At 46.4% G+C, this 21079-nt stretch overlaps 1 protein-coding gene across 2 annotated transcripts in view; it reads left to right on the top strand.

Moving 5' to 3' along the window:
- ERCC2 (ERCC excision repair 2, TFIIH core complex helicase subunit) overlaps positions 1–21079 on the top strand; it is a 1394405-nt gene that overhangs the window by 760072 nt on the left and 613254 nt on the right. For both annotated transcript variants that reach the window (XM_069207765.1, XM_069207766.1), the window contains one exon: positions 19284–19353. In XM_069207765.1, the coding sequence (XP_069063866.1) occupies positions 19284–19353 (70 nt within the window). The remainder of the gene's footprint in view (positions 1–19283; positions 19354–21079) is intronic.

Raw genomic sequence — 21079 nt, 5'->3', positions numbered from 1 at the left:
CATGGAATTGTCTCCCCAATGCCAGCATTGGGGTGACAATTCCATGATCTTAGACTTGTTACATGGCCATGTTCGGAGTTACCATTGTGACGCTATACATAGGTAGTGACCTATGTATAGTGCACGCGTGTAATGGTGTCCCCGCACTCACAAAGTCCGGGGAATTTGCCCTGAACGATGTGGGGGCACCTTGGCTAGTGCCAGGGTGCCCACACACTAAGTAACTTAGCACCCAATCTTTACCAGGTAAAGGTTAGACATATAGGTGACTTATAAGTTACTTAAGTGCAGTGGTAAATGGCTGTGAAATAACGTGGACGTTATTTCACTCAGGCTGCAGTGGCAGGCCTGTGTAAGAATTGTCAGAGCTCCCTATGGGTGGCAAAAGAAATGCTGCAGACCATAGGGATCTCCTGGAACCCCAATACCCCGGGTACCTCAGTACCATATACTAGGGAATTATAAGGGTGTTCCAGTATGCCAATGTGAATTGGTGAAATTGGCCACTAGCCTGTTAGTGACAATTTGGAAAGCAGAGAGAGCATAACCACTGAGGTTCTGGTTAGCAGAGCCTCAGTGAGACAGTTAGTCATCACACAGGGAACACATACAGGGCACAATTATGAGCACTGGGGCCCTGGCTGGCAGGGTCCCAGTGACACATACACTAAAACTACATATATACAGTGAAATATGGGGTTAACATGCCAGGCAAGATGGTACTTTCCTACACACCTTCTATCCTTTAATTGGATTTCGCAGACCACGAGCGTTCCACGAAACAACATTAAACATACTGGGAATTAAATGGATAAGGGAGACAGGAACTTGGATGAAGAGCTGCAAAAAACATGAAATTAAACAAAAGACACTGTTTATGATAATGACAAAACATATAGGCACTGTAATTTCGATATTGATACATAAAAAGAAGAGAAAATAATGGAGAATTTATATGAATACTGTTAGAAATGGGGTTTCTTTTTGGCTAGGGTATGCACCTCAGCCAGGCAGAACTTACCCACTCTAGTCAGGGCAAGGGAGTTACACGTCAAAGATAACCCCTGCTCACCCCCTTGGTAGCTTGGCACGAGCAGTCAGGCTTAACCTGGAGGCAATGTGTAAAGCGTTTGCACAACACACACAACACATGTGACGCAATATCCCCACCACAAAGGAAACACAACACCAGATTATATGAAAATATACTGTATCGTACACAAGGCAATTATCAGACCAAACACATAACAGTACTATCCTGCTACCTTAGCAGTTGTCAGAACGTTACACATTAGTTACTCTGCAAACTAGCAGTAGTCACACATAACACACAGGTTACTCAGTATTCTGCAACATAAGCAGTAGTCAGGAAACACGTTATCACATTAGAACACTTGTCATAAGAATATCATAAAACGCCCTTAGTAGGAACATTAGAAAATCTATGGCAAGTTAGGGAAACATATTAGCAAGTCATGCCCATAAAAGGAACATTTGCACATATATGTAAAAGCATCATAGGACAGGTAGGCAATATATCACAATTAGCAAAGTCTTTAGAAAGAACTTCGATTATAGTTATATTGGTCCTTTTAAAAGTACCTGTCTTGATGAAGAGGCACTTCCAGTGCCTAAAACGAACAATGGGGCCCCCGGCGCTCCTATGCGACAAAACGGGGGCCTCCCTTATACTCTGGGGTCAGAGCAGGGTGACATGCACCTCCTCTCTTTTATAGACTGGCCCCTCCGGGGACTGTGATTACTGGGGGCCCCCCAAGGCCTCAACTGGCCCTCACGAGGGGGGCCAAAGCCAGCAAAAACAACTTAGGGTAGGAGGGGGGCACCACGCACCCCCCCTGGTTTAATGATAGGCCCGTCCCGGGACACGCGATCTGTGGGGGCCCCCCAGGGCCTCCACTGGCCCTTCCACCAAGGGGGGGGGGCCTACAATAATGCCCGTTTTACCTAACAGCAGAAAAGGAGCGTCCTGCTCCTAACGCAGAGGCCAGGGGGAAGGGGGCACTCCCCGTGCTTTCCCCTGGTCCTGCCGTGAAGCCACAAGAAGATCAGACCCCTCCTGGGGCCCGAGCAGACACTCGCCTGCACCCGATGCGGTGCACGAGTGTTCTTCCAGCTTCCCGGGCCGCTGCGGTGATCTTATTTAAAGGGGCACAATGCAGCAAGGAGCCTACGAGCTCCCAAGGCTCCATAAGCGCGCTGCAAACCATGGAGAAGCATCCCTCGTGAAGAAATGGATGCAGGGGCCACAGCACCCTGCCCCTGGGGAGCAGAATCTTAAGACAAGGTCCTCAGGTGGAGGGCCCAGCTACAGGCCAGCACAAGGGAAAGGCAGCAAATGGCAAGTCCTTCACAGTGACCAGGCAGGTCACAGGTCAGCACAGCAGCAGCAGTTCAAGCCGGTTCCTGGTGAGTCCTTTCAGCCTTTGGTGTCTAGTTCCAAGATGATTCCAAGAGTCTCCAAATTGCGGGGAAAATTCCCCTGTACTTTTAGTCAGTTATTACAGTGTTTTACAATGGTAAGGAGAGCAGGTTCCAGCCAGTTACAGCTGGTTCTGAGAGTGCCCCCTCTCTCCTTTCAGCACAGGCTCCAAACATCAGTGGGGGGTTAACGACCCTATTGTGTGAGGCCAGGGCACAGCCTTTACAAATGTAGGTGTGCCCCGCCTCTCCCTTCTCTCAGCCCAGGAAGACTATTCAGTATGTAGATGCACCTCTGACACACCTCCACCCTCCCTGTGTACAGGCTGTCTGAAAAGTATGCACAAAGCCCCAACTGTCACTCTGCCCAGACGTGGATTGGAGTCAAGCTGCAAAACACCAGAGTCATAAGCACAGATAAATGTGCACTTTCTAGAAGTGGCATTTCTGTGATAGTAATAAAGAATACACCCACACCAGTAAGCAGCATTTATTATCACCATCACAACCATACCAAACACGCCTACGCTACCCCTCATAAATCAGACAATACCCATTACACATAAGGCAGGGCATTTCTAATGCAATCCTATGAGAAGGCAGCCCTCACAGCAGTGAGACACCAAGTTAGGTAGGCTGTTTGTCACTACTAGGACAGGCTATGCAATATGGCACATGTCCTGCCTTTCTACATACATGGCACCCTGCCCATAGGGCTATCTACGGCGTACCTTAGGGGTGACTTACATGTAGTAAAAGGGGAGTTCTGGGCCTGGCAAGTAAATTTAGATGCCAGGTCCCTGTGGCAGAAAACTGTGCACACAGGCCCTGCGCTAGCAGGCCTGAGACAGGTTTGAAAGTCTACTTCAGTGGGTGGCGCAAGCAGCGCTGCAGGCCCACTAGTAGTATTTAATTTACAGGCCCTGGGTATAGAGATACCACTGTACAAGGGACTTATAGGTAAATTAAATATGCCAATTAGGTATAGGCCAATCATACCAACTTTAGATGGGAGAGCACCTGCACTTTAGCACTGGTCAACAGTGATAAAGTGCTCAGAGTCCTAGAGCCAACAGCGAGAGGTCAGAAAAACCAGGAGGAAGGATGCAAAAAGACTGGGGATGACCCTGCGTACGGCAAAAAAGTCCAATAAATACATAAAAAAGAAAGAATGGGTAAAAGGGAAGGGTACGATATAGATAGAAAGATGAAATGGCAGATCGAGGATAGAAATCTAGATCTGAGGTAGAGAGCATGAGAAATCAGCATGAGATGTGTTGGCACCTGAACAAGAGGAACAGCAGAGAGATTAAAAAAAAAAATTGAAAAATTGTATCTAAAAGAAAGCCATTATTTTAATAAGAAACAAGTTGTAATATGTATTTGCATCATAAAATGATATTAAAAACATTATACATTGGTATAGGAGATTTGATTAAATACTCTGAAGAAGTGACTTGAGCTTCACAGAATAGTCAAAAGATCTTGAAGTGCCCTCGTAAGTAACTTTACATATACAGGGATGTAGAATGCCATAACATAGATTTAATTGTCTCTTTTGAGGTCGAAGGCCAAGAAATTATTTTCTTCTAGCATTTGTAGCATTCAAGAGATCTTGAGAAATGAAAATATTATGACCAGTCCAAATAAGGCGACGCTTTTCTCCAGTAGCTTTCAAAACGCACAATAAGTCAGTGAATTCCAGAAATATCATAAATGTTGCTCCTAGGTCTAGATGAGTGGGGTTGAAGGCAGCCAGTACAATGTGCTCACTGTATTTTCAGGTGTGGAATATCTTGAAGACCTAACAGATCAGGTAAGAATTTTTTCAGAAAAGCGAGGAGATCAGGGCCCTCAGATGTTTCAGTTAAAGCATACAGGCAAAGATTATTCCTTCAGTTTCTGTTTTCAAGGTCTTCCCTGTGTATTTTACGTTTTTACATTTCCTGCTCTAGTTCAGAGATCGTGGTAAACTCATCGTGAAGATCGCGAACTCATTTTTCCACCTCAAACATCTTACTTTCCATAGTAATCCAGCGGTCCTCAATTTGTTGAAGTTTTTCTTTAGTTGCAGACATCAAAGGTTTAGGGCCCCTCACTTCATCAAGTATGGTATCCAGAACAGGGTTGTGAGAGGATATGATGGGTGATTAGGGGTCATTTTTGGCCCTTTTAGGTTTCGCTCTAGATGAAGAGGGTTTTGAAGAAGCAGTGAAATCACTGGCCATTGTGATGGATTGCACAAAACGCTTTGGAATCTTCTGGAAACACCCGTTTCTTCCTATATACTATGTAAATAACATTTATTTATGTATAGATGTCTTTAATAGTAAACGGTGAATAGACAGTATTGAAGCTGAGAATCAAATAGTACAGTATAGGATAATAGCCAAGAAGATCTATGCAAGCCCATACAAAAAAAAATGGATAAGACACTTGTAGAGCACAATGAAAATGTGTAGGAAGAGAGAGTCACTTCATATTAAATCACGTTAAGTGGCTCATTAGTAAAGTATTTGACTGTCAGCATATATAAACTCATTCACTGCTTCAATATAAATTATTGCCACTCCTAATATTGATGAAATTGAGAGAGATAAAACCATGGCCAAAATGAAGCAGTACCTGAAAAGATATCCCATTCAGGGCAGTACACAAGTATAAGGCCAGTGCTTTATCTCAGGCGCAGTAGTGAAGAAAAAGAGAAAGTAAAACACGAGCAGTGCACAAAATAACGGCCGTTCGCATCTGACAGGAATTCAACGTTGTGATTCCAAGATTAAAAATAGACTCAGAAAAGCCTCTCTGTGTATTTAAAATGAGGCTAAAGCAAAACAAAACACGAGGAACTTAATCATTGCGAGCACTGCATACGTTTTAAAGCCTAAAAATAGAACAAAAGCTCCGGTTTGGCACAGAGCTCAGCAGTATGCCGCCATCTTGATTGGCACAGAAGCCACGCCCCTTACTTATGTATTATGACTGGACTTTCAAATAGCTGTTTCCTAGACACTTACCTGAAACAGAGACCAATTCACCACATTGGCCATGAACATAGAAAATGTCTCATCTGATAGAGACTTCGGGTTGCAGATCCCTTACCTTTGAATTTCTCCCTGGTGTCAGCTTGATCCAGAGAATTTTAGGTGGTGTCAGTCAGCTCCACATCCATTGTCTGCATCGTTTGTGCTGGAAATGGCATCGCAGACCTATATAGGCGCCACCCCGGCATACTGTTGTCTGTTCTTTTCTTTCCGTGCAAGCTTGCGCTGATCCAAAGAGAGCTACCACTAAGTCATTTTTTGACTGGTCTTTTTAGGGTTGAGCGCAAAGCGCTCCGATCCGGCTGTAATCTCTCTTTGGGCTTCTAACCACGCCCATGTTACATCAGCCACTTTCATTGGTTTGTGGGCTTGCCTTTTAAATTCCGCTTGCTTTCATTAGTGAAAGGCATGCATACATCATGCCTTTTCCGGTGTTTAGTCCTTCTCGAGCACACCAACCAACTACTGAAAACATAAGAGGCTCTGTGTTTTCCATATGGTTTCTGGACTACGTTTTTTCTTTATTTTGTGGCACGATCGCCTGGGTTTTACTCAGCGCGATCAAGCTAATTTTTTTCTTCTAATTAATGTGGCAAGAAAAGTCCGGTTAGGAGTTTACAACGCTAATAGCTCTAACTTGACGAAATGCGAGGCCCGTTGCATTGTAAATGCTTGTTTGACTTTTGTCAAAGAATTTTTCAAATGTTCTACTCCTCGTGCATCGAGGAAGGATGGGTTCAAATCTTGCAGGTTGTCTCATCTGACAATGTTGGTGATGGAGCCGCACCGCGTGTGTCTTTTGTGCCTGGAGTGCGACTGTGACCCAATGTTGTGCTCAGAGTGTCAGGCCATGTATCCGAACTGTTTGAGGAAGAAGTCTCTGAAGCTGATGGCGGCCTGACATTTGACTCTGCAATTCAAGGTCCTCCTCAAAGAGGGATGTCCTGGGAGCAGTCGTGGAGTCCTCCATTGTCGCCGTTCCACTCGCAGTCCTCGAAATGATCAAGTATGTTGAGGCACAAGAAAGAAAGCAGGAAATCAAAGTGATCTTCGACTTCTCCTCATCTGTCAACTGACCTGAGAGCGTTGACGCTCTAGGCCTCAATGCGAGGAGCCTGGGCCAACTCCACCCCTCCCCGACTTTCCAGAAACCGGAGGGCCCCTTACCCAACTTAGAGAATTTTATGAGCCCATGCACCTCATGTTTGGGCTGCCAGAATCTGCTGGAGTGCCTTCAGGCTCTGCATGGTCGGAAGGAGCCCCTACGGGTTCCAATCATCTTTGGCCTCGGTGCCGAGAGGCACCCATGGATCCAATCCTGGATCCAGATCAGCAACAGGCGTAGCCCTCGGGCGGCGCCATACCCAATTCTCATTGCCGACTTCCACACGGAGCGAGATGACCTTCCTACAACACCGGCAGGAGCCTTACCTCCTATGTAGGATCCTGAGCCCCCTTCTTATGTGCTAAGTTACTGTGAGGAATGGGAGAGGACCATTTAGAATACGAGTGCCAAGTCCCTATGGACTGGCATACATACTTGGGTGAGGCCAGTGGACTGTATACTTCTAAAGATACTGGCACTCTTTCTCCCCCTTTGGAGGAGGGAGCTTCCTATTCCACTGTAGTGAGAAGAGCAGCTGAGGTCTTGGACTTCAAGTAGCCTTCGGTTGCAGTCAGGACTAACCTCCTGACTGATGTGCTTCAGCCTGGAGCGTTCACCTCAGAACCTGTGCTCCCCTTTAATGAAGCCTCACAAATGTCCTATTGGGTACCTGGTCCAAACCCAGCACAGGGGCTTCTGTGAACAGGACAATCGCCCGCTGCCATCGCCCCATGGGACCCAAGCTTTCTGATGCAACACCCCACCCGTCAGAGCTTGGTCATCCAGGCCTTTACTTCCCAGGGTGTGTTCACTTCTGGTTGCACTTGCGAAGAAGATTTTTTCTTCCTCCAGCCTAGTATTGCGGTCTGTGAACAACGCATGCCCTCTGGGCCATTATTCCTACAAGCTCTGGGAAACGGTTGTCCAAGTGTTACCGTAGGTCCCAGAGGAGCCCCGGGCTCTACAATCTCAGGCAGTTGCTGATGGGAGGGACACAGCAAACTTCACTATCCGTTGTGGACTGGACACGACCAACACACTGGGCAGAGCGGTTTCTTTGACAGTGGTACTGAGGCGCCACACCTGGTTGAGAACATCTGGCCTTTTACGGGATGACCCGGTTACTTTGATGGACATGCCCTTTGATGGCATCCATCCCTTCGGAGACAAGGCACACTCTGCGCTTGAGCCCTTCAAGGATCTCATGCTACAGCCAGGTCCTTGGGCACTGCAGCGGCCCCTACCCCCCCACTCTGCCTATCCACCCCCCTTTCATAGATATGGAAGGGGCCTCCAGCCCCGTACATTCCCAGCTGGCCGCTGTGCCGTGCATGCTGCCCTGCCACTGCATGGCTGAGGGTGTTGGATCCACTGACCTTGTGGATCAGGGAGCCAGCGGTCCAGCCAGTCGACTGCCCCCCTCCATCTGCAGCAGCATCTATACCTTCCTAGTCTGACTCCTCACCAGGGGGCAGTCGGAGGCAGGATTCCACATTACTTGCTCCGCTGACAGTCCATCAAGTCAGACAGATGGGTTTTGCAGATAGTCTAACGGGGCTTCTCCCTACCCTTCGAGACTACCCTTCCATCCATGCCACCATCATACGATCAGATGATGCAGAATCACCTGTCCCTTCTCCACAAGGAAGTTATGGCTCTCTTGGCCAAGGGAGCCATAGAGGGGGTTTGCGTGCCAAAAGTAGGTTGTGGTTCCTAGTCCTGCTACTTTCTGCTACCCAAAAGAATGGCCTGTTCCCTATCCTAGACCTATGAGCTCTCAGTTTCTTCCTCAAGAAGGAGAAATTCAAAATGCTCGCTCTGGCTCAGGTTTTATCTGCCCTGATCCCAGGAGACTGGATGGTAGCTTTGGACTTGCAGGATGCTTATTTCTATATTCCTATCCTGCCTCCCACAGATGTTACTTGCAGTTCATGATAGGCCACAAGCACTTTCTGTTCACCTTGCTCTCCTTTGGCCTTACCAGTGCCCCTTGGATTTTCACTAAGGTGATGGCAGTGGTTGCAGCTCATATGCACAAATTAAGGATTTCAGTCTTTCCCTATCTTAAAAATTGGCTGTTGAAGGCAGGCTGTAATTTCCCACTTCCAGACTTTAGCAGACTTTCTGCATTCACTGGGTTCACTATAAACATGCCAAAGTCACACCTGACTCACTGTCAGACTCTTTCTTTTATCAGAGCTGTTCTGGACACAGTGCAGTTTCTGGCTTATTCTCCTGAGCAGCGAGTCTAGGGTACTCGGGCTATGATACAGATGTTTCAGCCCCTATCCTGGATTTCGGTGAGAATGACCCTGAGGCTGCTGGGCCTCATGGCCTCCTACATCCTGCTGGTGACACATGCCAGATGGCATATGCAAGCTCTGCAGTGAGATCTGAAGTTTCAGTGGCCTCAGCATCAGGGAAAATCTCTTCGACTAGGTTGAGATCTTGGAGGGAAGTGCACAAAATATGCAGCAGTGGTTTACAAACCGTGATTGGTTCAGAGGCAGATCCCTCTCCCTTCCCCAACCAGATATGACAGTAGTGACAAAGGTTAAACTTCTGTGATGGGACGGCCATCTGGGAGAGATGGAGACCAAAGGCATCTAGTCTCTGGTGGAGTCCAGACTCCAAATCAAACTATTGGAGCTCTGTGCGATCCGACAAGCATTAAAGGCATTTCTTTCCTCTGTCAAGGGGAAGATGGTTCAGGTGTTCATGGACAACACTACTGTCATGTGGTATTGCAACAAGCAGGGCAGGTGGGGTTGTGGACCCTTTGTCAAGAGGCTATGCGCCTCAGGACGTGTCTGAAACTGCAGGTCATATCCCTGGTGGTTTAACATCCTGCGGTCTCCCTGAACAGCAGACCAGATAAACTCAGCCGAAAATGGCTTCCTGGTTCACAAATGGCATTTCCATCAGGAGGTGGTGCAAGGTCTTTTTCAGCAGTGGGGAGAACTTTGGTTAGATCAGTTGGCCTCTGCAAAGAACGTGCAATGTCACCAGTTTTGTGCGTTGAAGTTTCCAAAGCGGAAATCACTCAGAGACGCTTTTCGTCTCGAGTGAAATTCAGTCCTTCTCTATGCCTTTCTGCCCATACCACTTCTGTCCAGAGTTCTCAAGAAGATCAAGAATGACCAGGCCCAAGTAATCCTTGTGGCTACGGACTGGGCAAGAAGAGTTTGGTATCCCGAGCTGTTGAGCATGTCCGTCGATCCTCCAGTCAGATTTCCCTTTGGGAGGATCTTCTGTCACAGCAGCAGGGGAGGGTTCTGAACTCAGGCCTTCCTGTATGGACATTGAGTGGCAACAATTGACAGCTTTTGACCGTCTGCCCAAAGTCTGTAATGTTATCTTGGTAGCCAGGCGTCCCTCCACCAAAATGGTTTACGCCTGTTGTTGGAAGAAATTTGTGGCATGGTGCACACTCAAGTCTATTGATGTGGTTTCTGAGGTTCTCTTGTGTATACTTTCTTTGACCCAGCAGGGCTCTACTATGGGCACTCTCAAAGGTTATTTACCTGCAATGTCTGCTTTTTTTTGGTTGCCTGAACAACCTTCTTTGTTTAAATACCCTATTCCAAATGGGTTCCTTAAAGGCATTTTACATATGTCTTGTCCTTCCCCATTCATTATGCCCCAATGGGATTTGAATTTGACTTTGACCTTTCTGATGTAGATCTTTTTGAGCCTCTCCACTATTGTCCCCTCAGGCTTCTCACTTTGAAAACAGCCTTCCTTTTGGCCATTACATCCGCTCGCAGGGTGTGTGAGCTGCAGGCATTGTCATCTAAGCTGACCTACCATGCCCTTTATGCTGACAAAGTGGTGCTTCGCACTAGGGCCTCCTTTCTACCAAAGTGGTTAGGCCCTTTCATGTATCGTCTAGTCCATCACCTTGCCAACTTTTGACGCACCCCCACATCCTTCTAAGGAAGAGTAGAGACTCCAGCGCCTGGACCCAAAAAGAGCGTTGGCATTCAACCTTGATCATACAAAAGAGTTCCAGGTGGATGAGACAAAAAAAGGTCAGGCAGTGCAGAAGAGGGCTATCTCCAGATGGGTTGTACTCTACAGTAAGATGTGCTGTGCACTGGCCAAGAAGCTGCTATCTGAAGGTTTGCATGCTCATTCTACTACAGCTACTTGGCACGTGGAGTTCCAATCCTTGATATCTGTCAGGCAGCAATGTGGGCATCTCTGTACATGTGCACCAAACACTACTGCCTTGACAATCAGGTCCGTAGGGATGGGTACTTAGTCCGTTTGGTCCTGCAGGACTTTCTAGTATGATTTTGGTTAGCAGATCCTCCTCTGGGGATGGTAAGGGTTATGTATCTATTCAAAGGTAAGGAATCTGCTACTAGAAGTCTCTATCAGATGAACAAGTTACTTACCTTCAGTAATGCCTTATCTGGTAGAGACATATTCTAGTTGCAGCTTTCTTATCAATCCACCCATTCTCCCGACTCTTCAAAGTGATTTCTAGGGACAGGTATCCCCTTTTCATGGCCTTAGTTTTGACACACAAGTCTGTGTACTTCATGGCTCTGAGCTTCTGGCGTGGAAAATCTTGAAAAGAAACTAACGTCAGCGTGCCGGAGTGGTGCCTATATAGGACCTGCAGCATCATTTTTGGCGTGGACGACGCGGATGAAGGACACAGAGCTAATTGATGCCACTGGATGGTGCTCAGGGGTACTGCTCAGAAAATTCTCCTGATCAAGCGGATGTCTGGAGGAAATTCAAAGGTAAGGAATCTGCAACTAGAATATGTCTCTCCCACATAAGGCATCACCGAAGGAAAGTAACTTGTTTTTCTGAGGCAGTGTTCAAGAGGGCAGTAGTGGTGCTGGACCTGCATTTGCCTTACATTGGGACAAAAACAAATGTTCTGACAGAAATTCTTCAAGAGGGGCCCACATCGTCAAAACCCTTTCTACCATTTTATGATGCCCTCACTGAAGCCTTGATGGCTACACGGCCCAAGGCTTGTCCTTGCCCACTCTCAGCTGGCAGCTATCCTAGTGACTTGGGCTTGCACATGCTGAGTCGAACTCTCTTACTGAGCACCTTCCATTGGAGAGTCTTGTTGTGCAGTCTTTGACTAGTCGGTCCAATTCCTTCCTCACCACTCCTCCAGGTATGGAATACAAACGGATTGACGCTGTTGGTATACAAATATGTTATTCCACAAGCCTGGCCCTTAGGTCCATGAATGAGGTTTGTTTACTGGGTGGGTACACCAGATTCCTGGTGACCTTAAGAAGAAGAAAGAAGAACTGCTAAGCAGACCCCAGCAGCGAAGACTGCAGACGACAACCAACTTGGTCCCAGCCCTAACGGCCTGTCTGCAGTTTCAAGGACTCTGCTACAAAAAGGTGACACATCCTGCAGTACCAGCAACCTCTACAAACCCCAAGAGAACTACCTGCCCTCCAGAGGACCAAGAACTCCCAATGACAGTGGCCCTGTCCACATGAAACTCCAAGAAGGACTCTAGAACCGCCCGGATCCGCGAGTCCTGCCCCCTCTGCACCCGACGCCCATGGCCCACAGGTCCAGAGCAGGTCCCCAGGCGATTCTGACCTTCTTTCCACCCTGGGTTGAACCCTCCTGGCCAACACGATGATGCCTGCAGCCTAAATCCAGAGGACCCCCTCTGACAGCAAAAGAACCGGATGTAAATACCCGATGCCTAAAGGCACCTCTGCACCCGCAGCCCCCTGGCCTTGAGGAATCCTACCAACAGTCCAGCAATGTTCAGCAGACAGTCCTCCTCCTTGTCATACCTTTGGTTTTCTGGAACCGAGCCCCTGGACCCAGCTTGCAGCATCTTTGTGACCCGCTGGGTCCCCTTATTGAAAAGCATTGTGAGCTCGATGCTGTGTTTGCACCCTGCACCCGGCCACCCCTGTGCTGTTAAGGAGGCGTGTTTGGTGCAAACCTGTGGCCACCCAGTGCTCACCTAAACCCCACAGATCTACTCGTCGAAGTCGCAGGTACTTACCTGTCAGCTGATCTGTTTCCGAGTGCCCCTTTTCTTCATAGGATCCCATTCTAAATCCAACACCAAATTTGACCTCTGCACCCGACTGGCACCCTTGAACCTTGACTAGTGGACATCCTAACCCCTGGAGACTGGAACTATAAGTTGAGTACTTACCTCAAAACTGCACTAACACTTTTCCTCCCCTAGGACTGTACTGAAAATTTCACTGTCAACTTTTGAAAGCGAAAAGTGTTATTTGGCTGTAAACTGTTTTATTTGGCAAACCTAAACAAAGTACATTTGAAACATACTTACAACTGAACTTACCTGCAACGAGAATTTTTGGTTCTAGAAATAAAGTAAAAAAGATATTTCTGATATATGAAAACAATTGCCCTGGAGTTAGTCATTGAGTGTGGGCCTCATTTCTTGACTGTGTGAGTACAACAAATGCTTTGTATTACCCTCTGATAAGCCTAGCTGCTCGACCACACTACCACAAAGGAGAGCATTAGTATTATCTAATTTGGCCTCTGTTAAGCCTCTGGGGAACCTCTGGACTCTGTGAACACTATATCTCATTTTGATGTAGTATATACCAAGCCAGCTTCCCACTGGTACAGCTACCCCACACTACCTTTTTCCAGGACAAGTTGATGTTGGGGACCCAGGCAGCTTACCTCCCAAAGGTAATGACTCTCTTCCATGGTAACTAGTTATTCACCTTGCCTACAGTCTTCGTTCTGCCTCATTCCTCCAAAGAGGAGGAGGAACTCTATCGCCTTCATCCTAAAGGCCATTGAGTTTTTATATTGAAAAATGAAAGATTATCAGGTATACAGTAGAGCTCTTCATTGGGTTTTCAGGTGCACATAAGGGCAAGGCAGTGCTTAAACGGGACCCTATCAAAGAACAAAGGGGATAGTCCTCTGCACTAAGATCTGATATTCACTGGTGAAACAGCAGCCCCAAACACCTGAGGGGCTCATTTTAGTAGGGCCAAGACTGCTACAATGGCATTGACGTTTTGCTTTGAACCCACTCCTTATACCCTCCATCTATGGGAGGTATTGCTTTGGAGTATGTTTTAAAGGTGAGTAAACTGCGGTTAGAAATATTCATCAGAAGAATGAGTTACTTACCTGCGACAACACACTATCTGGTGGATACTCTATTTAAAGCAGATTCCTCAACACCCTCCCACCTTCTTGTTTTGTACAGGCCTCTTTAACATCTAAAACATCCCAAGTTAGATATTGGCACACACTCTAATGAACAATTGTCCTATGGTGTGCTTCTGGGGGCTTGGAAAGAAGAAAACAAGACCCTGACATCATTATGCAGGTGTGGTCGTTATATGTGGCTCTACTCAGTCATTTCTGTAGTGGAACATTGCCAATGCAGAGCTGCACCACGCCACCTGCCGTAGTGCGGGAGCACTGCTGTTGAAATTCTACAGATCTGGTTTGGCGTCTGGGTCTAAAAAATAGATCTGCCAAAAGCAGGAATCTTGTCTGTCTTGTTTCCTTCATGGTGAATAACTGTCAGCACAATATTGGCTACTATTCAATATGCATTCTCTGTAATTGTCAGTTTTCAACTGTCTGGATAAAGGGCCACATGCACTAGTGGGAACATTTGTGAGTTCCTATTTGCGAATCAATGCAAATAGGAAGTCACAAATCCCCATGTATGTATGATGTGAGGCCTCAAATTGCTATTCGGTAGCAAGTCGCATCACAGTTAGAGGAATCGCAAAGAGCAATTACCTAAATTGAGAATGGCCTCGCAAATTGCGAATTGTGTTGCAAATTGCGGATGGCACCGCAAAGTATGGTCATGGTTAATCACCTCTGAACCAGGAAGTGCCTCACAGAACCTGCCTGGAGACCAGTCTGAGTAAAGGAGGAGTGCAGCTGCCATACACAGCACAGGACCAACAACGCAAAAGGAGAAAAAACAGCAGAAATAGCCAACCAAACTGCTGAGAAGACATTTAAGAGGAGAAAAAGAAAGTTGAAATTTAGCGAAAAGGAGTTGGAGTTACTCACAGAGGACTGCTGTGAGAACCATTATGTTGTTTTTGGGAGGGCATCAATTACATTTTCTGAGTCACAAAAGAAGAAGGTCATGAAGACAATCCAAGCCAAAATAAATGCTGTTGGAGTCACACGCTGCTCCAATGACTAAATACGCACCTGACCAGGTCAGGGACAAAAGAGAAGGTGGCTCAGTGACTCACTTAATCCCAGGGAACTGGAGGCAGTCCCCCAACAGTACCACCACCCACTGCATTTGAGACCATGATGTAGACGACAATGGAGCTGGAGGCTGTTGTGGGTGTTGGAAACATCAACAGTTCTGCACCAGGAACATCACAAAGTAAGTGTACAATATTTACTTTTGTCACAACTCAGACGCCCACAGCTATGTCTAGATCCAAATGGTCCAGCAGCATGCATTAGACGTTTGTTTCCCAAATGTAAAGTATGTTACCATGACAGTGCATTATGAGTGATGTCGTCAAAAAGGTCAGTTCAGCAGTCATATATATTCCTTTTTTGGTTCAGACATCATAAAGGTAATTAAAAGGCATCTCATTTGTCCCACAGATCCCCCTGAGATACATAGTGAGGACACCAATGTTGAGGGAGTAGATGATGCCAACATGGCAGAAGAACCTATCCCTATAGGCAGTCCACTTACCACCACACGCTAGCACTATGTCAATGTCACTAGAGCCTGCAGCAATGGAAGATGATGATGTCCCTCTACTACCAAGTCCAGTCCCACAGTCATGTGTGAGCCAACACCAGCATCTTTCAGTGCATGGGCGCAGGAGGCATTGTGACTCGTGTGATGCTGTTGAAGTTGACTGCAGCGCCCATGTCTTTGAAATAATCAGCAGGAATATGCAGAGCATGGAGCAGAACATGTCTGTTAGCTTTAACAGCATTGGGACATAATTTGCAACACTGAACACCAATATAGAGAGCCTGACCACTGCCATTCAGGAATTGTGCCAGCAAATGAGGCCCGACTGTGCTCATCGAGATCGGGCGGTATCGGGATCGCAGTGCTGCGGCTCGAATGGACCTGCTAAGTCGTTTCATATGTAGATTGGCCACTTCTACTAAAGGTCTCTCCAGGACAACCGTCACATTGCAGGTTGAAATGGGACACTTCAGCGGTGATGTTTCCAGGGGCCATGGACGGATCACTTCTGCCATAGAACTGCTACAGACAGCACAGATTGCAAGAGGTTCAGAAGATGCCCCTTAGGGTAGTGAGGAGAGTGCTATTGTGAGCAGCGTATTGGCCACTGATGCCTGTGCCTTGCACTGCAGTAGCAGCCGTGCACCTGGTGGAGACCAAGCAGGGAAAGGGCATGATGGACATGGCAGCAAAAAGGAGTAAAGCACACTTATCTGCAGCTTTGCAGTTTCACATGGCTATTATTTGTTTGGTGATGTAACCAACAACTTTTTGTATTTCACTTACCACTTGAGAATCACATAGTTCAAAATGACACAGAAAAAAGAGTAGCCTGACATTAAAGGTTGCTTTAGTTAGAAAAATTGTGTATGCTTGATTCATTTCAATGAAAGTAACGTGTTGCTATGTAATCCCGTTGGCGTCACCCCTCCACTGCTATGGTCTGGTCACAGTCTGTAATAGTGGTGCTTCTGGCTCATCATCTTCAGAATCTGTGTCCTCCAAATTGATGTGTAGCCCGCACCTGATCACTATGTTGTATAGGATGGCACAGGTTGCCACAGTTTTGCAGGAAACATCTGGGGCATACTGGAGTGCACTTCCATTTTTGTGAAGGCACCGGGAATATTGATTTGAGCATGCCAGAGATGCTTTTGATTGTATCTCTAGTGTGGCAATGGGCATTGTGTTATCACCTCTCATTGTGGTCCGCAGGTGCTAGGTATGGTGTCAAAATCCAAGGTTGTAAAGCATAAGCACTGTCTCCTGGGAAAAGAAAGAGAAGTGTGAGCTTGGCAGGACTTGCTGTTAGACAGCCACATATATGTCCTTTGTGTTAAGGCATCACATCACCTAGTAAATAGCCATCATCAAACTCCCCACATTCAAGGTGTTGGTGTACTCCACTGTGTCTGAGAATGTGTGTGTCCTGGGTGCTCCCTAGGTATTTGGCCACTATATCTGTGATGACAATATGGAAATCACATACCACCTGGATTTTGAGGTAATGGGTATTTTTCCTGTTTTTAAATTGTTATTCAATATGTGACAGAGGTCAAATAGAAATGTGGCCCATCTACACACCCTAAGACATGGGAGAAGTTGTCAGACCTTTAAAAGTTTATTTTTGTGTTGTGTATTTTTGCTGCATTCCTAGGGAGGTATATGTAATTGTTCATGTGGGTGACCATGGCATCTAGGAACTGATTAAAGAAACGTGACAGTGCACTTTGGGACACCCCACCAGCAACTGCAGTCACTCCCTGGTAGCTACTCGAGGCCAGAAGGTACAGTGAGCACAACACCTGCACATGCGTGGGGATGGAGTTGCTGGGCAGGGTACTGCTTTCAATATGGGATTTCAGCATATCTTTCAAATCTAGGATCACAGCGCTAATCAGCCGTATTTTTCATAGATGAAAATCCTCTCCTGTCTCCTCCTCCTCTGCTGGGCAGCCGGGAATCACCTCCTCATTGCAATCACATAACGTTCAACCGTTGTGGAAACCCCAAATGCATTCTGGGTCACTTTTTATACTTTGCACAGTTACCACCTTATTGGAATCAGTGCAAAATTGAATGCGCAAACGGGCGTTTTTGCGACAAGTAGCAATTTGCAACAGACTCTAACATACGGTTTGCGACTTGCAAATACTGTTTCGGCATTTGCGAGTCACAAAAAACATTCGCTATTGGTACCAAATCACAAATTGGTTGCTTTGGTATTTGTGGCTACGGAATGACGTTCAAATATACTAAAACACCACTTTTTAGGTTGCAGATAGGTTTGCGACCAATTTGCGAGTTGCAAAACATTCGTACATCTGGCCCAAGCCCCTTGAAATCCAGGCAGGTTTGCCATCCCTTTCTTTTTTCCCTTTGTCTCTGAGAATTTGCCTGCCTTTTTGCTTTTTTTGGCAAATGTTTGACGGGCATCTGATCCTGAGTGTGCCCTCAAAATGCAAGGAAACACCACCTTGGTTCATCCTGAGAGGAGCGACCCTCCATTGGACTAGTGGTAGCATACTGTAGTATAGTCTGTTCAGTAGCTGCACCCAGGAGAACGCCTTGTTGGCCTCCTCCTTGTAAATTGTCTACATACTTGGAACAGACATGAGCTAGTGCGTGTTCTTTTGTGTCTGTTAGTAATGTTTTTGAACATTATGTACTTAAGTGATCATCAGAATGTGAACGCTTGGGAAATTTTTCACAAACTCTATCCAGTAAAGCACCTGCCACTAAGATCATACTTGGTTACTAAAGGATGTTTATTTGTGGAAGTGGTGAATGCAAAATGGAGGGCAAGGGAAATACTCAAGGTTTGCTACCTCAGTGCCACCTTGATAGTGCTGCTGGACCTCTGTATAGTGACTAAAGTCACAGCAATGCATTCTGGTGCATGATTGAGCCTGGTCTACTCAGAGTGTCGGCTGCTGATCCGAACCCTCTGTGGCCCACAGACAGTGAGTGTTACTCGTTTTAGGAGACTGAAACAATTGACCATAAACCCATCAGCTGGGCTTATGTCCCTGGATCGTAAAATACTTCCCCAACTCCTAAACAGTGACTCTTAATTGTGCATGTTACGTGGCATACTGTAGTTTTGACTGACTTAGTGCTTGTATTATTTTAAATTTTGAGTGTTTGTAAATGTAGGCTACCGAAATAGGTTAAGGCATATAAACTGGGTGCAGAGTATTAGTGCGAGAAATCAGGTGTTCCATTTTAGAACGTTATGATTGTAATCGGCAATTACAAATAGTGTATATTTAACGAACGTTGCAGGACCGCTGCAGTACTCTCACCACTGGGTTGCTTTGGTGTAGTGATTTCACTTTCAAGTCTGCGCCTATGTATATTATGATGATCGAGAAGTGTATAAAGTGTTACTTGACAAGGGCCCTGGTTTGAACATATTCTTCGAGTTAAATTACCTTTTTGTGTATTGCAGCGTGTACTTTCTATTTTGATTCGTATTTCAGACCATAAACGCATTTATATTTTTGATATGTTATTAAAGTGTGGTGTACTCAGAACTATGTGGCCGGGCTTTTGCATCTGTGGTAATTGCTCATCCACCTCTACCTGGCTTTTGAGTATGCTAGTTTTCTCTTGGCGACCACATACGTAGAGTCCTAGTTAGTGACGACAAGCATCCTCAACCTTTATAGTGTTTCGTTATTTATGCGGCTGCACAGTTCTGCGAAAAAGTGTGCCACTTTCCAGCAAAAAAGTAGTGGCCCTGCAGTCTCTCTGTAAGCACATGTTGATGTACAAACACTTGTAAATTGCAAGGCGGGTAGATTCTTTCGGTTTTTTTCTTACGTGTGTTTTTAGTCATAAGTCAATTTGTTCTGCTTTGTGGGTTCGATTTTGCTCTCCAAGATACTCTAAAGACTGAATTTTCTCAGTTGTCATGATGCATTTGCTTTCTTGGATATGTGTCTCAGGTCTTATTCTGTGCATCTATCTCGTTGTCTTTCAGGATTCACCATCATCATAGAACCTTTTGAAGACAGAACCCCAACGATATCCAACCCAATTTTACACTTCAGGTACCATGGAAAGGGGAGGGGTTACGGGATTACATGATTGTGGTGGCTTTTTAGGGCAACAGGGTTCACAGCCTACACAGAAACCCGTGTAGCTATTAATGTGGACGTTAGCTAGATTTCATATCTGGCTACCCCATATGTTTTCTGTCATTAATAACTATAATTTTGTTAAAATATATAGTTTCTCTGCTATACAACTGGTCATTGCTGACAGCAACTTATCTGCAAAGTCTTATTCATCTTCAGTCACTTTGCCGCAGGTCGTTGCCCTCCTGCACCCAAGTCAAGGCACATACAATTACTTCTCTGTTCCATACGTCTTGGAATGACCAGTGGTTCCCCCTCCCACTCCTGTCTGTATTTATCATAACACTTGTTACATCAAGCTCCCAACTCCGCAGTATCCAGCACCCCCACTCCATACTCCTCTTCTCCTCCTATTTTTCACCTTTCTGCTCACACTTCTTCCTCATCCTCATCCCCATTCTGCACTACTACCTCCGATTCTCCCCCTCTATCCTTGTCCCTCTGAAAGGCCTCCAGGAACTCCGCCCAGATGTCTAGATATTCCAACATCTTCTCATCCATCCTTGACAAACTGGTGTGTTTTTCCTCTGCTAGCTCCCATCCAACTATGTACCTACTCCACAGTGCCGCCGAGGGGGCCCTCTAACCAAGTAACCCCATAGCTACCCACCTCTTGGCAATCACCAGTGCCAAATTTAGGACTTTCCAGTGTATCACCCCGCTCCGTGGCTTCCTTACGGTTTGTGGCCTCTTCCACCACAAAACGTCACCCTTTCAACTGCCTTCCAGAAGCTTCTATGGTCGGGTACATCCATGTCATATGGAGGAAGGAGGCCCCCTCCTCACAACATCTCGGGCAGTCCGCCGCCCTACCCACATACATTATGTTCAGTTGGTGTTAGTGTAAGTGTGTGCTGGTAATTGAAATGTACCAGTTTGACCCTGGTGTTGCAGCGCACCTGTCAGGTTAAGTGCACAATCCCTTTCCAAGTCCTTCTCTGTCATATTGCCATCCACGTCTCCCCAGTAGGCCTGTTTAGGAGGAAAACTTTGCTTCACCCTGTTCCTTTTGAGCGCCCCATAGAACAACAACACTGTGCGCTGTGCACATCCAACCGATAACAATAGCAGTGTTTCTGATCCGCCGGGGGCCATGGGAAACCCTGTCCAGATCTCCCAAGCCGTATCGACAATCTTAGCATTCTGTAGAAACTGGCCAGGCCCCACTATGAACTCCGTAGAAGCATTCTCAAATGTGGTGAACCTCACATCTTTGTACAAATAACCCAGCGTTTTACAGCTCCCTTTTCTACAGCGGGCCACCGCCATAACTTTGCTAATGTATTTAAATGGCAACAATGACCAAATGCTCAGCTATTTCGCAAACAGCCGACATTTTAGCACCCTATTGATCCCTCTCTCCCATTGTTCCCTCGTCTTCTTCACCAGATAAGGTATGGCCCCGGTATCCTGCCCCCCCTCGTTAGCAGTTTTAATGAAGGTGTGGTCCTACAAGTGCCTCCCAGCAGTCTCTTTTCCCAGTTATCCTCCACTGTGAACCATTGCGTCGCAAATTCCAATTTAGCTGGATAATAGTACAGCTCTGTTCCGGCAATCCCATGCCCCCTTTCTCAAGGTCTAACTACAGTGTCGGCATAGCAACGCTACTCCTCTTCCCTGCCCGGACCAAGGAGACCAG

This window comes from Pleurodeles waltl, chromosome 9, assembly GCF_031143425.1.
Source record: "Pleurodeles waltl isolate 20211129_DDA chromosome 9, aPleWal1.hap1.20221129, whole genome shotgun sequence".
NCBI classification, from domain to species: Eukaryota; Metazoa; Chordata; class Amphibia; order Caudata; family Salamandridae; genus Pleurodeles; species Pleurodeles waltl.
Note: the sequence above shows the minus strand (reverse complement) of the source record. Positions and strands in the feature narration are given on the sequence as shown.